The sequence below is a fragment of the Chlorocebus sabaeus genome, chromosome 5 (genome assembly GCF_047675955.1).
Source record: "Chlorocebus sabaeus isolate Y175 chromosome 5, mChlSab1.0.hap1, whole genome shotgun sequence".
Classification (NCBI taxonomy): domain Eukaryota; kingdom Metazoa; phylum Chordata; class Mammalia; order Primates; family Cercopithecidae; genus Chlorocebus; species Chlorocebus sabaeus.
The window spans coordinates 71,918,034-71,930,823 of record NC_132908.1 but is presented as its reverse complement, the minus strand read 5'-3'; the positions used below and the strand labels follow the sequence as shown (position 1 = coordinate 71,930,823).

The 12,790-nt window shown below is 56.2% G+C and overlaps 1 protein-coding gene across 3 annotated transcripts in view; it reads left to right on the top strand.

The window, feature by feature from the left end:
* Positions 1 to 542: 542 nt before the first annotated feature.
* Positions 543 to 12,790, top strand: part of BCAR1 (BCAR1 scaffold protein, Cas family member) — a 45,301-nt gene continuing 33,053 nt past the window's right edge. The window contains exon 1 of one of the 3 annotated variants that reach the window (XM_038008261.2): positions 543 to 599. In XM_038008261.2, coding sequence (XP_037864189.2) covers positions 558 to 599 — 42 coding nt within the window. In that variant the 5' untranslated portion in view covers positions 543 to 557. Of the gene's footprint in view, positions 600 to 5,372; positions 5,481 to 7,303; positions 7,557 to 12,790 lie in introns of those variants that run through there. The other 2 variants (XM_007994083.3, XM_007994084.3) reach the window with 2 other exon arrangements.

Below are 12,790 nucleotides of genomic sequence, written 5' to 3'. Positions count from 1 at the left end.
GGAAGTGGATGCCGTGTGTCCCAATCAGGGCCACGGTGGTGCACAACTCCAGGGGTGCCATTCACAGAGCAAAATAGAGCAGCCACTCCCTGCAATGTGATGTACTTTGCTGCTTTCTCCTTCCTCCCTCCTTCTCTGCCTCTGTTTCTCCCTCCCTCTCTCCCTCCCTCCCTCCCTCCCTCTCTCTCTCTCTCTTTCTCTCTTACTTTCTTTCCTTCTTTCTTACCGAGTCTCGCTCTGTCACCCAGGCTGGAGTGCATGGTGTGATATCGGCTCACTGCAACCTCCACCTCTTGGGTTCAAGCTATCCTCGTGCTTCAGTCTCCCAAGTAGCTGGGATTACAGATGCACACCACCACACCTGGCCAGTTTTTGTATTTTTAATAGAGACGGGGTTTCGCCATGTTGGCCAAACTGGTCTTGAACTCCTGACCTCAGGTGATCTGCCCACCTCAGCCTCCCAAAGTGTTGGGATTACGGGCGTGAGCCACCGCGCCCAGCTTCACTGCTTTGTGGATCCCTGTTTTACAGATGGAGAGGAAGCATGCTTAGAGAGTATGAAGATCATGCTGAAGCTCACACGGCAGGACCAGAACCAGGTCAGCCCCACCCCACCCTGCCCTGCCACTGGAGGTCAATGGTGACAGGAGCCTGGGTTCCTGTCAAAGTGCAGACCTCACTCCCCACAGTGAGTTCCTTCCTGTTTTCACAAGGATTGTTCTCACTCCCAGGGAACAGCAAGATTTTCCTAGTGTCCCCTACCCCCCACTCCAACCCTGGGCGGACCCTTGGCCTCGGGCAACATCACAGGGCAGCTGCCGGGGATGCCTGGCATTCAAGCCTTGCTGAGAACGTGAAACTGCTGCTCTGGGGACTCGCACTGGTGACCCCAATGTGGCAGCCGCTCTTTCGGCTCTTTAATAATTTAGAGAATGCATACAATTCAGCGGGCAGTTTCATCTCTGGGTTCAGAAACACAATGCCCAGGGGATTGCTGCCAGCGAAGAGTGAAATTTCACTTGTCACAGTGACCGAGGATGTGAGCCTGTTCCTGGAAGGGGCTCTGGTCTCTGGGTGTTTGTGAACATCCTAGAAGACAGGAGGCCAGCAGCCAGCATGCCAAGAGCTTGAGGGTCTGCCCCAGCTCAGCTCTCCAAAGATGGGCCTTCCTGCGAATCCCTTTCCCCCTGTCTCTTGCCTGTAGGGGAGAGAGAGGGGGCTGCACAGACTGGTGTGTGTGGCTCCACATTTGCGTTTGATGCCTAGCTGCACCCCTGACCCCAGCCTCCCTCCACGTCAGCCCCTGGGAAAACCCTTGCACCAGGCCTCAGAGGGTCCTTGGGAACCTTTCCAGGACACTTGCAGTTCCTAAAACTTGGCAATTGCCTTTTTCCCTTAAAAAAAAAAAATCATTCTTTGCCGACTTGGTGGCCTATAGTCCCAGCACTTTGGAAGCCATGGCAGGAGGACTGCTTGAGCTCAGGAGTTTGAGACCAGCCTGGGCAACATAGTGAGACCCTGCCTCTACAAAACATAAAAAACAAAATTAGCCAGGGGTGTGTGCCTGGGGTCCCAGCTACTTGGGAGGCTGAGGTGGGAGGATTGCTTGAGCTCATCGGAGTGGAGGTTACAGTGTGCTATGACACCACTGCATTCCAAGCTGGGCAACAGAGTGAGACCATGTCTTAAAAAAGAACAAAAACAAAAAAAACAAAAATTAGCGGCCGGGCGCAGTGGCTCATGCCTGTAATCCCAGCACTTTGGGAGGCTGAGGCGGGCGGATCACAAGGTCAGGAGATTGAGATCATCCTGGCTAATACGGTGAAACACTGTCTCTACTAAAACTACAAAAAATTAGTCAGGTGTGGTGGCAGATGCCTGTAGTCCCAGCTACTCGGGAGGCTGAGGCAGGAGAATGGCGTGAACCCGGGAGGCGGGGCTTACAGTGAGCTGAGATTGCTCCACTGCACTCCAGCCTGGGTGAGAGAGCAAGACTATGTCTCAAAAAAAAAAAAAAAAAAAAAAAAGTTCTTTAAAAAAATTACACTTGAAAACATGATGTTAGGCCGGACACGGTGGCTCATGCTTGTAATCCCAGCATTTTGGGAGGCTGAGGCAGGTATAGATCATGAGGTCAGGAGATCCAGACCATCCTGGCCAACATGGTAAAACCCCGTCGCTATTAAAAAATACAAAAAATTAGCCAGGCGTGGTAGTGGGTGCCTGTAGTCCCAGCTACTCGGGAGGCTGAGGCAGAAGAATGGCATGAACCCGGGAGACGGAGCTTGCAGTGGGCCGAGATTGCGCCACTGCACTCCAGCCTGGGAGACACAGTAAGACTCCGTCTTAAAAAAAAAAAAAAGAAAAGAAAAGAAAACATGATGTTAAGTAAAATTAGCCAGACACAAAAAGACAAACAATATATGATTGCACTTAGCCAAGGTGCAGAGAATAAGCAAATTTATGGAGACAGAAGTAGAATGGGGATTACCAGGGACTGAGGGGCTGGGGAGCAGGGCGTTATTTAATGGCTACAGCATTTCTGTTTCGGAGATGAAAACGTCTGGAAATGGACAGTGATGGTTGCACAACACTGTGAATGTACTTAATGCCACGGAATTGTACACTTAAAAATGGTGACAATGGTAAATGCTGTGTTATGTATGTTTTATCACAATTTTAAAAGTATGTTTACTGTAAAACAAAAAATTGCACAAGAGGCCTGGTGCAGTGGCACATGCCTGTAATCCCAGCACTTTGGGAAGCCTGAGGAGGAAGGATCACTTGAGCTCAGGAGTTTGAGACCAGCCTGGGCAACATGGTGAAACTCCATCTCTACCAAAAATAATAATAATAATAATAATAATACAAAAATTAGCAGAAGGTAGTGGTACATGCCTGTAGTCCCAGCTACTTGGGAGGCTGGGGTGGGAGGATCATTTGAGCCCAGGAGGTTGAGGCTACAGTGAGCCGTGATGGCACCACTGCACTCCAACTTGGGAGATAGAGTGAGACCCTGTCTCAAAAAAATAAAAATAGGCCGGGCGGGGTGATTCATGCCTGTAATCCCAGCACTTTCGGAGGCTGAGGCAGGTGGATCATGAGGTCAGGAGTTCAAGACCAACCTGGCCAACATGGTGAAACTCTGTCTCTACTAAAAATACAAAAATTAGCCGGGCATGATAGCAGGTGCCTGTAATCCAGCTACTCAGGAGGCTAAGGCAGGAGAATCGCTTGAACCCAGGTGTCGGAGGTTGTAGTGAGCCAAGCTGGTGCCATTGCACTCCAGCCTGGGTGACAGAGTGAGGCTCCGTATCAAAAAAATAAAATAAAATAAATATCCATAAATCCATACTGATATAAATAAATGATTGAATACATAAATAAGTGAGGGAGAACAAGCAACCTCTCATCCAGAATTCCAAATCATCTCTATAGAGAGTCCACCCTCAGGAGGTGGAACATAGGAACTCCCTCCTCCTTGGCTGTGGATGGCAGACAGGGACTTCCTTCCAAGGAGTGCCCTACAGAAAGCAGGGGGAAAAAGAGTCGCCTTACAGTGGAGACCCCTGACAAACACTCCCTCAGCCAGGTGGTCAGGGTGAGCCTCAACAGTGATCATACGTCATGTTGTCAGTATGCACCCTGAGATGATGGGATGAAAACGGCACTTGACCTCTGGGGTCTTCTCCCTGAAACCCACAACCCAGTCTAATCATGAGAAAAACGTCAGACAAATCCTAACTGAGGGACATCTATAAATGTTTTATTTGATTCTGTAAATGTAAAATGTAAGATGTAAAAACATCTCAAAACTGTCAAGGTCATCAAAAACAAAGTCTGAGAAACTGTCGCAGCCCAGAGGAACCCAAGGAGATGCTGGGACCTTGGATGGGATCACAGAACAGAAAAAGGACATTAGGTAAAAACTGGAGAAATCTTTGGCTGGGCACAGTGGCTCACGCCTGTAATCCCAGCACTTTGGGAGGCTGAGGCAGGTGGATCGCTTGAGGTCAGTAGTTCAAGACCAGCCTGACCAAAACCATATCTTTACTAAAAATACAAGAAAAAAATTGGCTGGCGCAGTGGCTCACACCTGTAATCCTAGCACTTTGGGAGGCTGAGGCGGGCAGATCATGAAGTCAGGAGTTTGAGACCAGCCTGACCAACATGCTGAAACCCCGTCTCTACTAAAAATAAAAAATAAAAATAATTAGCCGGGCACAGTGGCGCGCGCCTGTAATCCCAGCTACTCAGGAGGCTGAGGCAGGAGAATTGCTTTAACCCAGGAGGCAGAGGTTGCAGTGAGCTGAGATGGAGCCATTGCACTCCAGCCTGGGCAACAGAGGGAGACTCCATCACACACACAAAAAAATTAGCAGGGCATGGTGGCATACCCCTGTAATCCCAGCTACTTGGGAGGCTGAGGCAGAAGAATCACTTGAACCCAGGAGGCAGAGGTTGCAGTGAGCCAAGATTGTGCCACTGGGGTCCAGGCTGGGCAAGAAGAGCAAGTCTGTCAAAAAAAAAAAAAAGAAATCTGAATCAACTGTGGACTTCAGTTGACAAAGATGTATCAGTATTGGTTCATTACTGATGCTACACGTCCCATGCTGATGTGAGAATTTTTTTTTTTTTTTTTTGAGATGGAGTCTCCCTCTGTTGCCCATGCTGGAGTGCAGTGGTGCGATCTTGGCTCACTGCAACCCCTGCCTCCCGGGTTCAAGTGATTCTCCAGCCTCAGCCTCCCAAGTAGTTGGGATTATAGGTGCACACCACCATGCGCAGCTAATTTTTGTATTTTTAGTAGAGATGGGGTTTCACCACCATGTTGGTCTTGAATGCCTGACCTCAGGTGATCTGCCCACCTTGGCCTCTCAAAGTGCTGAGATTACAGGCGTGAGCCACCGCTCCCCAACTGACGGGAGATTATTATTAGTGCCTGGTAATCATTGCACTCTCCCAGGGCAGGAGCTCCTTTGCCAGAGAAGTCCCTGGTCACCTGAAGGGGGGTACAGGGAGAAAAAGAGCCACTTCCCAGCCCTCAGCCCCTCTAGACATGGCAAGGCCCTGGGGACAGAGGCCAGCTTGGGTGCTGGAAGAGCTGGGTGTGAAGCTTGTCTCTGCACAGATTTACTCCATGGCCAGGTCCAAATTCCTTTCCCTCCAGAGGCCAGGGACAACAATAGTCCCGGTGTGAGGGCCTCGCTCAGCTCTCAAGGACCCTCTCAGGGCGCAGGCGCCTGCTCTGACAGCCCAGCTGTTGCTTCTGGTTGGAACTGCCAGCCTTGAAGCCCCAGAGGCTGTTCCCTGTAGGACGGAGTGAGTCATCCTGGGATCATTTGCCTGCCAGGAGTGGGTGAGGGAGGAGCAGCTGCCGCCTTCACAGACACCTGGTAGTGTCAGAAGAAGGCATGCACTGCCCTGGTGAGGCTCCTCTGGCTGCCCCCAGGCCCACACCCAAGGATCCCTGCCTCAGAGTAAGTGAGTGCTCTAGCCAGGGTCCCCTCTCACTCTGCTAAGGGCTGGGTTAGTGATGCCCTACATAAGCAGCCGCTTGGGCGGTCAGAGGCAGGACGACATGCGTTGGAGGGTCCAGCTCCATCTGTGCCCCTCCCTTGGACTCTCCTTTCCCTGTACTCAGGCAGGTGGAAGGGATCTTTCTCCCATTCTGGCCGGGGCACCTAGAGATGGGGGAGATGGGAAAGGAGACAGAAACAGTGGGCCCCAGGTAGGAGCGAGGGAGGGAGGTGAGGTCTAGCCAAGGAGCGAGGAAGAGGGCCAGGGTGGTGGTGGGTGGGGGCATCAGAGACAGCGGGGCATGTGGCCAGGAGCCCGGGCGCCAGGCTGAGCTGCTGCTCCCAGCTCAGGAGCCCCTGTGCCAGCTGGATGCAGGCGGGTGGGCACGGGCAGGGCCACGTGCCAGACATGCACAGAGCGCCCTTTGAGGATGTGGCAGCTGTGGGTCCAGGCCCCCCTCCTCTTGCTGTGGCCCTGCTTGGCCCCTCCAACAATGCCTTGCTGAGCACTGGGCTGTGGACGCTGATGTGCACAGTTGGGAACCCCACTCAAGAGGTGAAGGGGCAACCATACTAAACCGGAGCAGGGAGGTACACCCCATCATTGCCAGAACAGGGACTTGGGTCCTTGTGGGAGGCCTGGATTTCCCTCTTTCTCGCATAACTCATACCCCCTCATTGCTGCTGGCCTCTTGGGATCCTCCCCTGGACACTCCTGGAGAAAAGATCAAGGCTGCTCGCCCCTTGGGGAAAAAGGCCGAAAACCCAGTCGGTGACCTGCTATTGGGGGCTTTTGGGAGCTGGGGAAGTCAGCCTCCTGCCTGGCTCTGCTTCCTCCATCCAGCCACCATGGCCTCCTGGCACAGCATCCCTGGCAGACAGAAGGGCCCGCCCCCCACATGGGCACCCACACAGAGATTCCCTAGGCAGCTGGAGCTCTCTGTCTGCCCCCAGGTCCCCGCCATGAGCCCGGGCTGTGGCCAACCAGCCTCATAGAGCTGGCTGTGTCTTTCCTCCCTGTGGTGGGTAGTGATGACCTCTGGGCACTGCTCTGGACCCCAGCCCCACTTGCTCTAGATGCTCACCCACCGTCCCCAGGCAGCAGAACAGAGGGGTCTGACCCCTGTTCCTTCCTTTGGGTGGGTGAGGGATCTCAGTGCCTGGGCCTATGAAACGTAGGCAACAGCAAGGCCCGCGGGCAAGAGCAAGGCCTGCCTGGCAGGGGTAGAGGGATGGGGACGAACATGCATGTGCCCAGTGGCTGTGGATGCCATGTGTGGGCACCATGGTAGATGCGGAACAGCTGAAATTGGGGGTGTCTGGCCTGGGGAAAGGAAGTCTCAGGAAGGCTTGTCTTCCAGCCTCTGGGAGGACGATGGGCTGAGGGTGGGCCCAGGAGTGGGGGTTACAGGGACACAGGATCCTCCCTAGAAGCCAGGCCAGATGACTTCAGGATGAGCCAGACTGTTTCCGGGGAGTGGGGAGCTCCTCTTCCCTGGGGGTCTCGGGGCTCGCTCTCAGCTGGGGGAGGGCAGAGGGGCTCCCGGAGGCCTGCTCTGCTGCCCCGCGATCGCCTTCCGCCGGCCGACCCCTCCCCCGTCTGCGCCTAGGAGGCCGGCCAGGGCCACAGGGCAGGCGCCCAGCCCCCGGGGACGTGCAGTGTTGGGGGAGGGGACTGGTTAGGCGACTTGGAGCTGGTGCGACCGGAGGTGGCCTGGAAGGGATGGGCGAGGAGCGGAGGAGACCGCGCCTCCCCGCCGAGTTGGGCCGACAGAAAAAGGCCAAGGTCTGGGGTCCTCGCCTTTAACGTGGCCCCGGCCGCGGAGACGGGGGGAGGGGCGGCGCGGGCGGCGCATGCGCGGCGCGGCTGGAGCCGCCGGACTGTCCGGCGTCCGGGAACGCTAGGGAGCCCAAGAAGCCGGAGAGCGCTCGGACCCCTCGCGGGGGCTCTGAGCGGCGGGGGCGGACCCGAGCCCCCAGCCCGCGGGTGCCGCTGCCCGCCAGGCCTCGGGGGCGACAGCCAAGATGTCCGTGCCGGTGAGTACCGCGCCGCCCGGGACCCCGGGCCGGCTGCCCCCCGCCCGCCTGCGACCTCGCGCCGCCCGCGCCTGATGCCTCGCGACCTCGCGCCCCCGGCCCTGATGCCGCGGGGGCTCCCGGACTGGGGGTCGCCTGACCCGGGCCTGCTTGGCCCCGGGGGAGAGCGCACAGTGTCGGGGAGCCTCCCACAAGCCGGCCTGTATGCCCCAGCCTTTGCATCCTCTTTGAGGAGAGCCGGGTCGGGCTGGGGTCCGTGTTGTCCCCTCGGGGAGCCCCCCAATATGGCTGGGTCGGGAAGGCTCTTTGTTGGTCCGGGAAACCCCTGGGACAGCTGGGCCAGGCAGGAGTCTGCCGCCCGCCGGGACCCCGCAACAGGACAGTTAGGCCTAGCGGGGAGGGGTCTCTGCCACTCCCGGGACACCCCTCCAGGACTGCTTGCCTGGATGAGGGGTGGGAGGCCTGTGCTGCCCCTCCAAGACCTCCCTCGGATTGCTGCCCTGCGGCGCTCCCGGATCTCCCCCGGGGTGGCCAGGTTGGGGCGCGATCTCTGCCAGTCACCGGAGCCACCCCTCCCCCAGGACGGCTTGTCTGGATGGGAGCCGTGCCTGCCCTCCACAACTGATGCGCTCACTTTCCTGGGAAGTTTTCCTCCAGCCGCGGAACCCCCGGGGCCCTGACTGGCAGCTTCCTCCCCGCTGGCCGTGGGCGTTTTCTGTCCGACACCCCCTCTTCCTGGCCGGGCAGCCTGGATTTGGCAGACCCCCGGGCCATGGTTCCACACATGGGCACTGGCATCTCCGAGCATCTCAGTCTCATATTCTGAGGACAGCAAGTGATCCTGGCTACCCTGGGTGACCAGGCCTCACATTACAGATGGACAGACTGAGGTGGGAGGCGGACACCCTGGCGTACTGCCAGGAAGGGACACCATCCGCACCTGGTGAGCTGTGGCCTCCAACCATCGTTTCCCTGCCTAGTTAGGGGCTTTACCCTCCAGAGCCCTGTCCACTCTGGCCTTGTTTCTGGAACTGCTCCTCACCGGGAGGACCCCATCCTTTCCATGAAGCAGGCAGTGGGGGCTTCCTGGCAAGTGGCCTCTTCATTAACTACTCCAGAGTGTGTGCAGATGACTGGAGGGGAGGCTGGCCAAGTGCAAAGCATTGTTATTGCGGAATTAAAGAGCCCGCTCCCGCCCACCTCCAGAAGTGGTAATGCAGTTACAGATGAAAAAATGAGGGCTTCCAGACTGTGCTGAAGTAAGCCCCGCCATCCGTCCTGGTTCAGAGCATAATCGCCTCGTCTTCAGAAAGAAAGAAAACAGAGCATGCCTACCAAGCCCTTCCTGTCTTCTGCTCTGCTCTCCTGGAAAGTTCTGGACTTCTCTGGCCCAGGGCCTCAGGAGACTGGCCAGCCCCGTTCCTGTGGGCACGAGACAGAGGGACAAGGTGAACCACCTGAGCCTGCTGGAGGGCCGGTGTCCCAGGGTAGTAGTGATTAGGGAATGTCAGTCTGGCCACATCCGAGCCTGCGTGGGCCTCTATGGGGAGGTCCCTGTTTGCTTTGGTCTGGTTGTCCACAGTCAGAACCAAGCTCTGGACACAGAGTCTGGGATGGCGCCCTGACCCCTTGCCTTACAGGACTTTGGGCAGCCTTCTTTGGCGCTGTGCCTCGTCTGTAACAAGAGAGGGACGGCGGGCTGGATAGGACTTGGACAGATAGGCACCGTTGTGGGGACCTGCAACCTGGCCAGACCATCACAGGCTCCAAGTCACCTCCTACCCTCTCCCTTATAGTCACAGCCCAGCAGAATTCTGCTAGGGGTGGGCAGGGGTCTTCGCCATCTGTCCGTTACGTGCCTGGCTGGCAGATCAGCATGGCTCTCTCTCCTGGGACCTTGGGCAGTGTGTGAGGTGGTGGGGCCAAGAGAATTCATTTTTGGAACAGTCTTGAAGTGTTCGGAAAATTGCTTTCATGTGCTGAGGAGGCCCTGTGGAGGCTTCCAGACCGAGCTGCCTGCTCAAGCCCTGCCCTTGGAACCCAGAGTGGCGACTGCTCAGGGACACGTCTGGGTTTTAAGCACACCCATTCATTTGGGCAGTCTTTTCCTAGATGGGCTGACGCAGGCACTTTGGCCCACAGAAATAAGATACTTCAGAAGGGGGTGGGAGGGTAAGCAGGGTGAGAGGTTGGTGGGCTGATTGTGCGGGGAGCAACCCCATGAGTGTGGGGCAGGGGGCACGTCGGGGGTCAGCTGGTGTCACCTTGTCATTTGACTCACATGGAGTCCCGGACCCAGGGAGGGGAAGGTGCCAGGGCGTCCCAGCTGCCTGCTCAGTGCCCCTTCGTCTGCTCCAGGCGTAGAGCAGTGCAGTGCTCAGGCGGTGCCTGGATACCCTGTGCGTATTCCCATGCCTTCCTCTTGGGCATGGCTACTCAGTGCCCTGGGCCTGTCTCTTCCCGCAGCTGAGAGGACACATTTGGAAGGAAATGTGCCACCCCTCTCAGACCTCTGACTGGCATTGGCTTGGGAGTCCATGTTTAGGGGTGGCAGGTGCTGGCCACACCCGGCCCCGCCAGGTGAGAGGCCAGCTTCCAGTTGCAGAGCGGCCTCCCTGCTATCTGTTCTGCCTCTTGCTTCCCATCTGTGAAGTGAGTGTGGCCACTCCAGCTCCTCCTGTGCTCCTTCGTTGAGGGATGGCTCCTTTCAGGGATGCTGCCCTGTGTGCCGGGCACTGGGCTCAGGGTCTCACAGGCCCACAGAGGGCCTGTGTCGTGTCTTGCCAGTGAGAGATGGAGCCAGGGTGGGAGCTGAGTGTGGCAAGATCCACAACCATAAAATGACCGTCATCCTGCATGGCCTCTACCTGTGGGGGCCGCAGCCTGTTGAGCTGTGGACAGCAGCCAACCCTCTACCTATGGCTTCCCAAACATGAGTTTGCGTCACCCCTTCTGCGTCCCTGGGAGGCAAGGCAGCTTGGGCTCAGAGCAGGTAGCACCCAGGGTTGTGTAGCACGGTGGGTCTAGTCCCAGCCAGCCCCAGCAGTGGTAGATGGAGATGAGTGGACCAGCCTGCATCTGGTTGAAACCTTGGCCAGCAATCCTGGGACTGGCTCTGTGCCAGGCAGTGGTGTGAGAGGGAGAGCTGCCCAAGGAGCCATGAGGGGCTGGCCTGGGCAGCCAGGCAGTGGACAGAGAGAGTGGGAAGAGGCAGTGTCCATGTTCAAAGTCCGCAGCTCAGGCGCCACTGCCCCTGCAGCACCCTCTCCGGCCACTGGGCCTTGGCTCAGCCTGTCCCTCTCTCTATAGGAAGTGATCCCCAGCCGGCTGCCTTCTTCACCAGGTCATTCCCGTTCACCTCGAGCTCTGCGAGCCTGGGGTCTCAGCCACTCTCCTCAGAGCCTTGCTTAGGGCTGAAAGGGGTTCCTGGAGAGGCTGCTGCGGGGTGGGGAGAGTGTTTTGGTGGGTCAAGGGCGAGGGCTCTAGAGTGAGCAGTGTTGGCTCTGTGCCTTGAGTGAGTTACTGAACCTCCTGAGCCTCAGTTTCCTCCTCTATGTCATGGGGATGTTAACAGCACAGAGCTCCTGGGGTTTTGTGAGAACTTGGTGAGGGGTGCCCAGAGCTGTTAGAAGGAGGGTAATTAAGTAACAGCAGCTACTGCTATGGAGATTATTGTCTTTATGTGGCCGTGGTTGGCTAGTGCAGTGGCCCAGACCCCATTTCTGACTCCCGGGCAGCCAGCATAGGGAGGAGGCTGGGCTGGGCCCAGACTGATTGGCCTCTGCCCCCAGGGTGCCGTGGCCCTTTCTTTATGGTCAGTGTGGTTTCCGCCAAGGCTTTGGTGGTGGGATGACCCTGGCCTCTCCCCTACCCGGGCGTGGCCTGCAGGACCCTAGCCTCTTGAGCCTTGGATGGGCAGGTCCTTGTCTTCATCCCATCCAGAGAGAGTGACCTGCACTGGGGCCACCAGCTGGCCCATTGCATCTAGGCAGCTGCTGCCCTGCTCCAAGTGCCCCCAGGAATGAGGCAGCATTGCAGACCGTGGGAGTCACCGCAGTGGTGCAGGCCTCTGCTCAGGTGTGGTCTGCAGCAGCTGGGCCAGCACAGGGCAGCCAGGGCCTGGAGGGAGGCTGGTTCCACCCCTGCCTGAGGATCATGGCTCCTACAGCCGGGAGGGAGAGTGGGGGGCCTGGGTAATACCTGCAGACCTCCCCATTTCCTACCACTGGTGCCCTGGTGTCCTTGGGCCCATACCACCTTCCCTCTGTGTGCTTACCTTCACCCCGGCCTTGGACTTGGCTTCACTGCAGCCCTGCGTGTGTCCTCCCGGTCAAGCCCCATTGTTTCTGTGGCTCACTCTCAGTCCTCCTGTGCTGAACCATTGTCTCCCTCTCTTCAGGAAAAAGGAAAAGAGTTCTGGGGGACAGGTTGGGGACCTCAGTAGAGGTGTGGAAGGTATGCTTGCTTTGTTGAGATGGTCACAAGTTGCGGCTCTGAAGTTAATCTCTTCTCCAACGGGGATTAGAGGCTGGGAAGGTTTTTCAGTCATTTTAATTTATTATTTAAGCCCTGCCAAATTCCAAGAAGGATTTGAAGCAGATTATAGCAGAAGACACAAATAGTCTGGGATCATGAAAAGATCTGGAATTATGTAATGTATTATGAAGGAGGAAGAATTATCCCGGAAAGCCTGGGCTCAGTAGGCATCCACATTTAACTTGAAGCTCCCTGATGGTCAGGGCAAAAAGAGTAGCATGGTGGGTTTGGGCTTGCAGTATCTAGTTTTGGCATTTGTAATACCATATATTTTTTCTTTGCTTTGTTTTATTTTTTACCAGTCGAAACTCTTACTGAAGTAAATTTTACATGTTGCCAAATGTGCAGATGTTAAACATACAGTTAGTTGGATGAGTTTTGATTAATATAGACCTTCATGTAGCCATCAATCAAATCAAAATAACAAATGTCTCCATCACCTCAGAAAGTTCTCAAAAGCCCCCTTACAGTCAAGATTCTATCACCCTGGCTTAAGTTTGCCTGTTCTTAAACTTTCTGCAACTGGAAGCCTGCAGTAGATGTGCTTTGGGGTCTGGCTTTTTTCTCTTTTTTTCTGAGACAGAATCTCACTCTGTCACCCAGGCTGGAGTGCAGTGGCAGGATCTCGGCTCACTGCAGCCTCTTCCTCCCAGGGTCAAGTGATACTCCTGCCTTAGCCTCCCGAATAGCTGGGATTA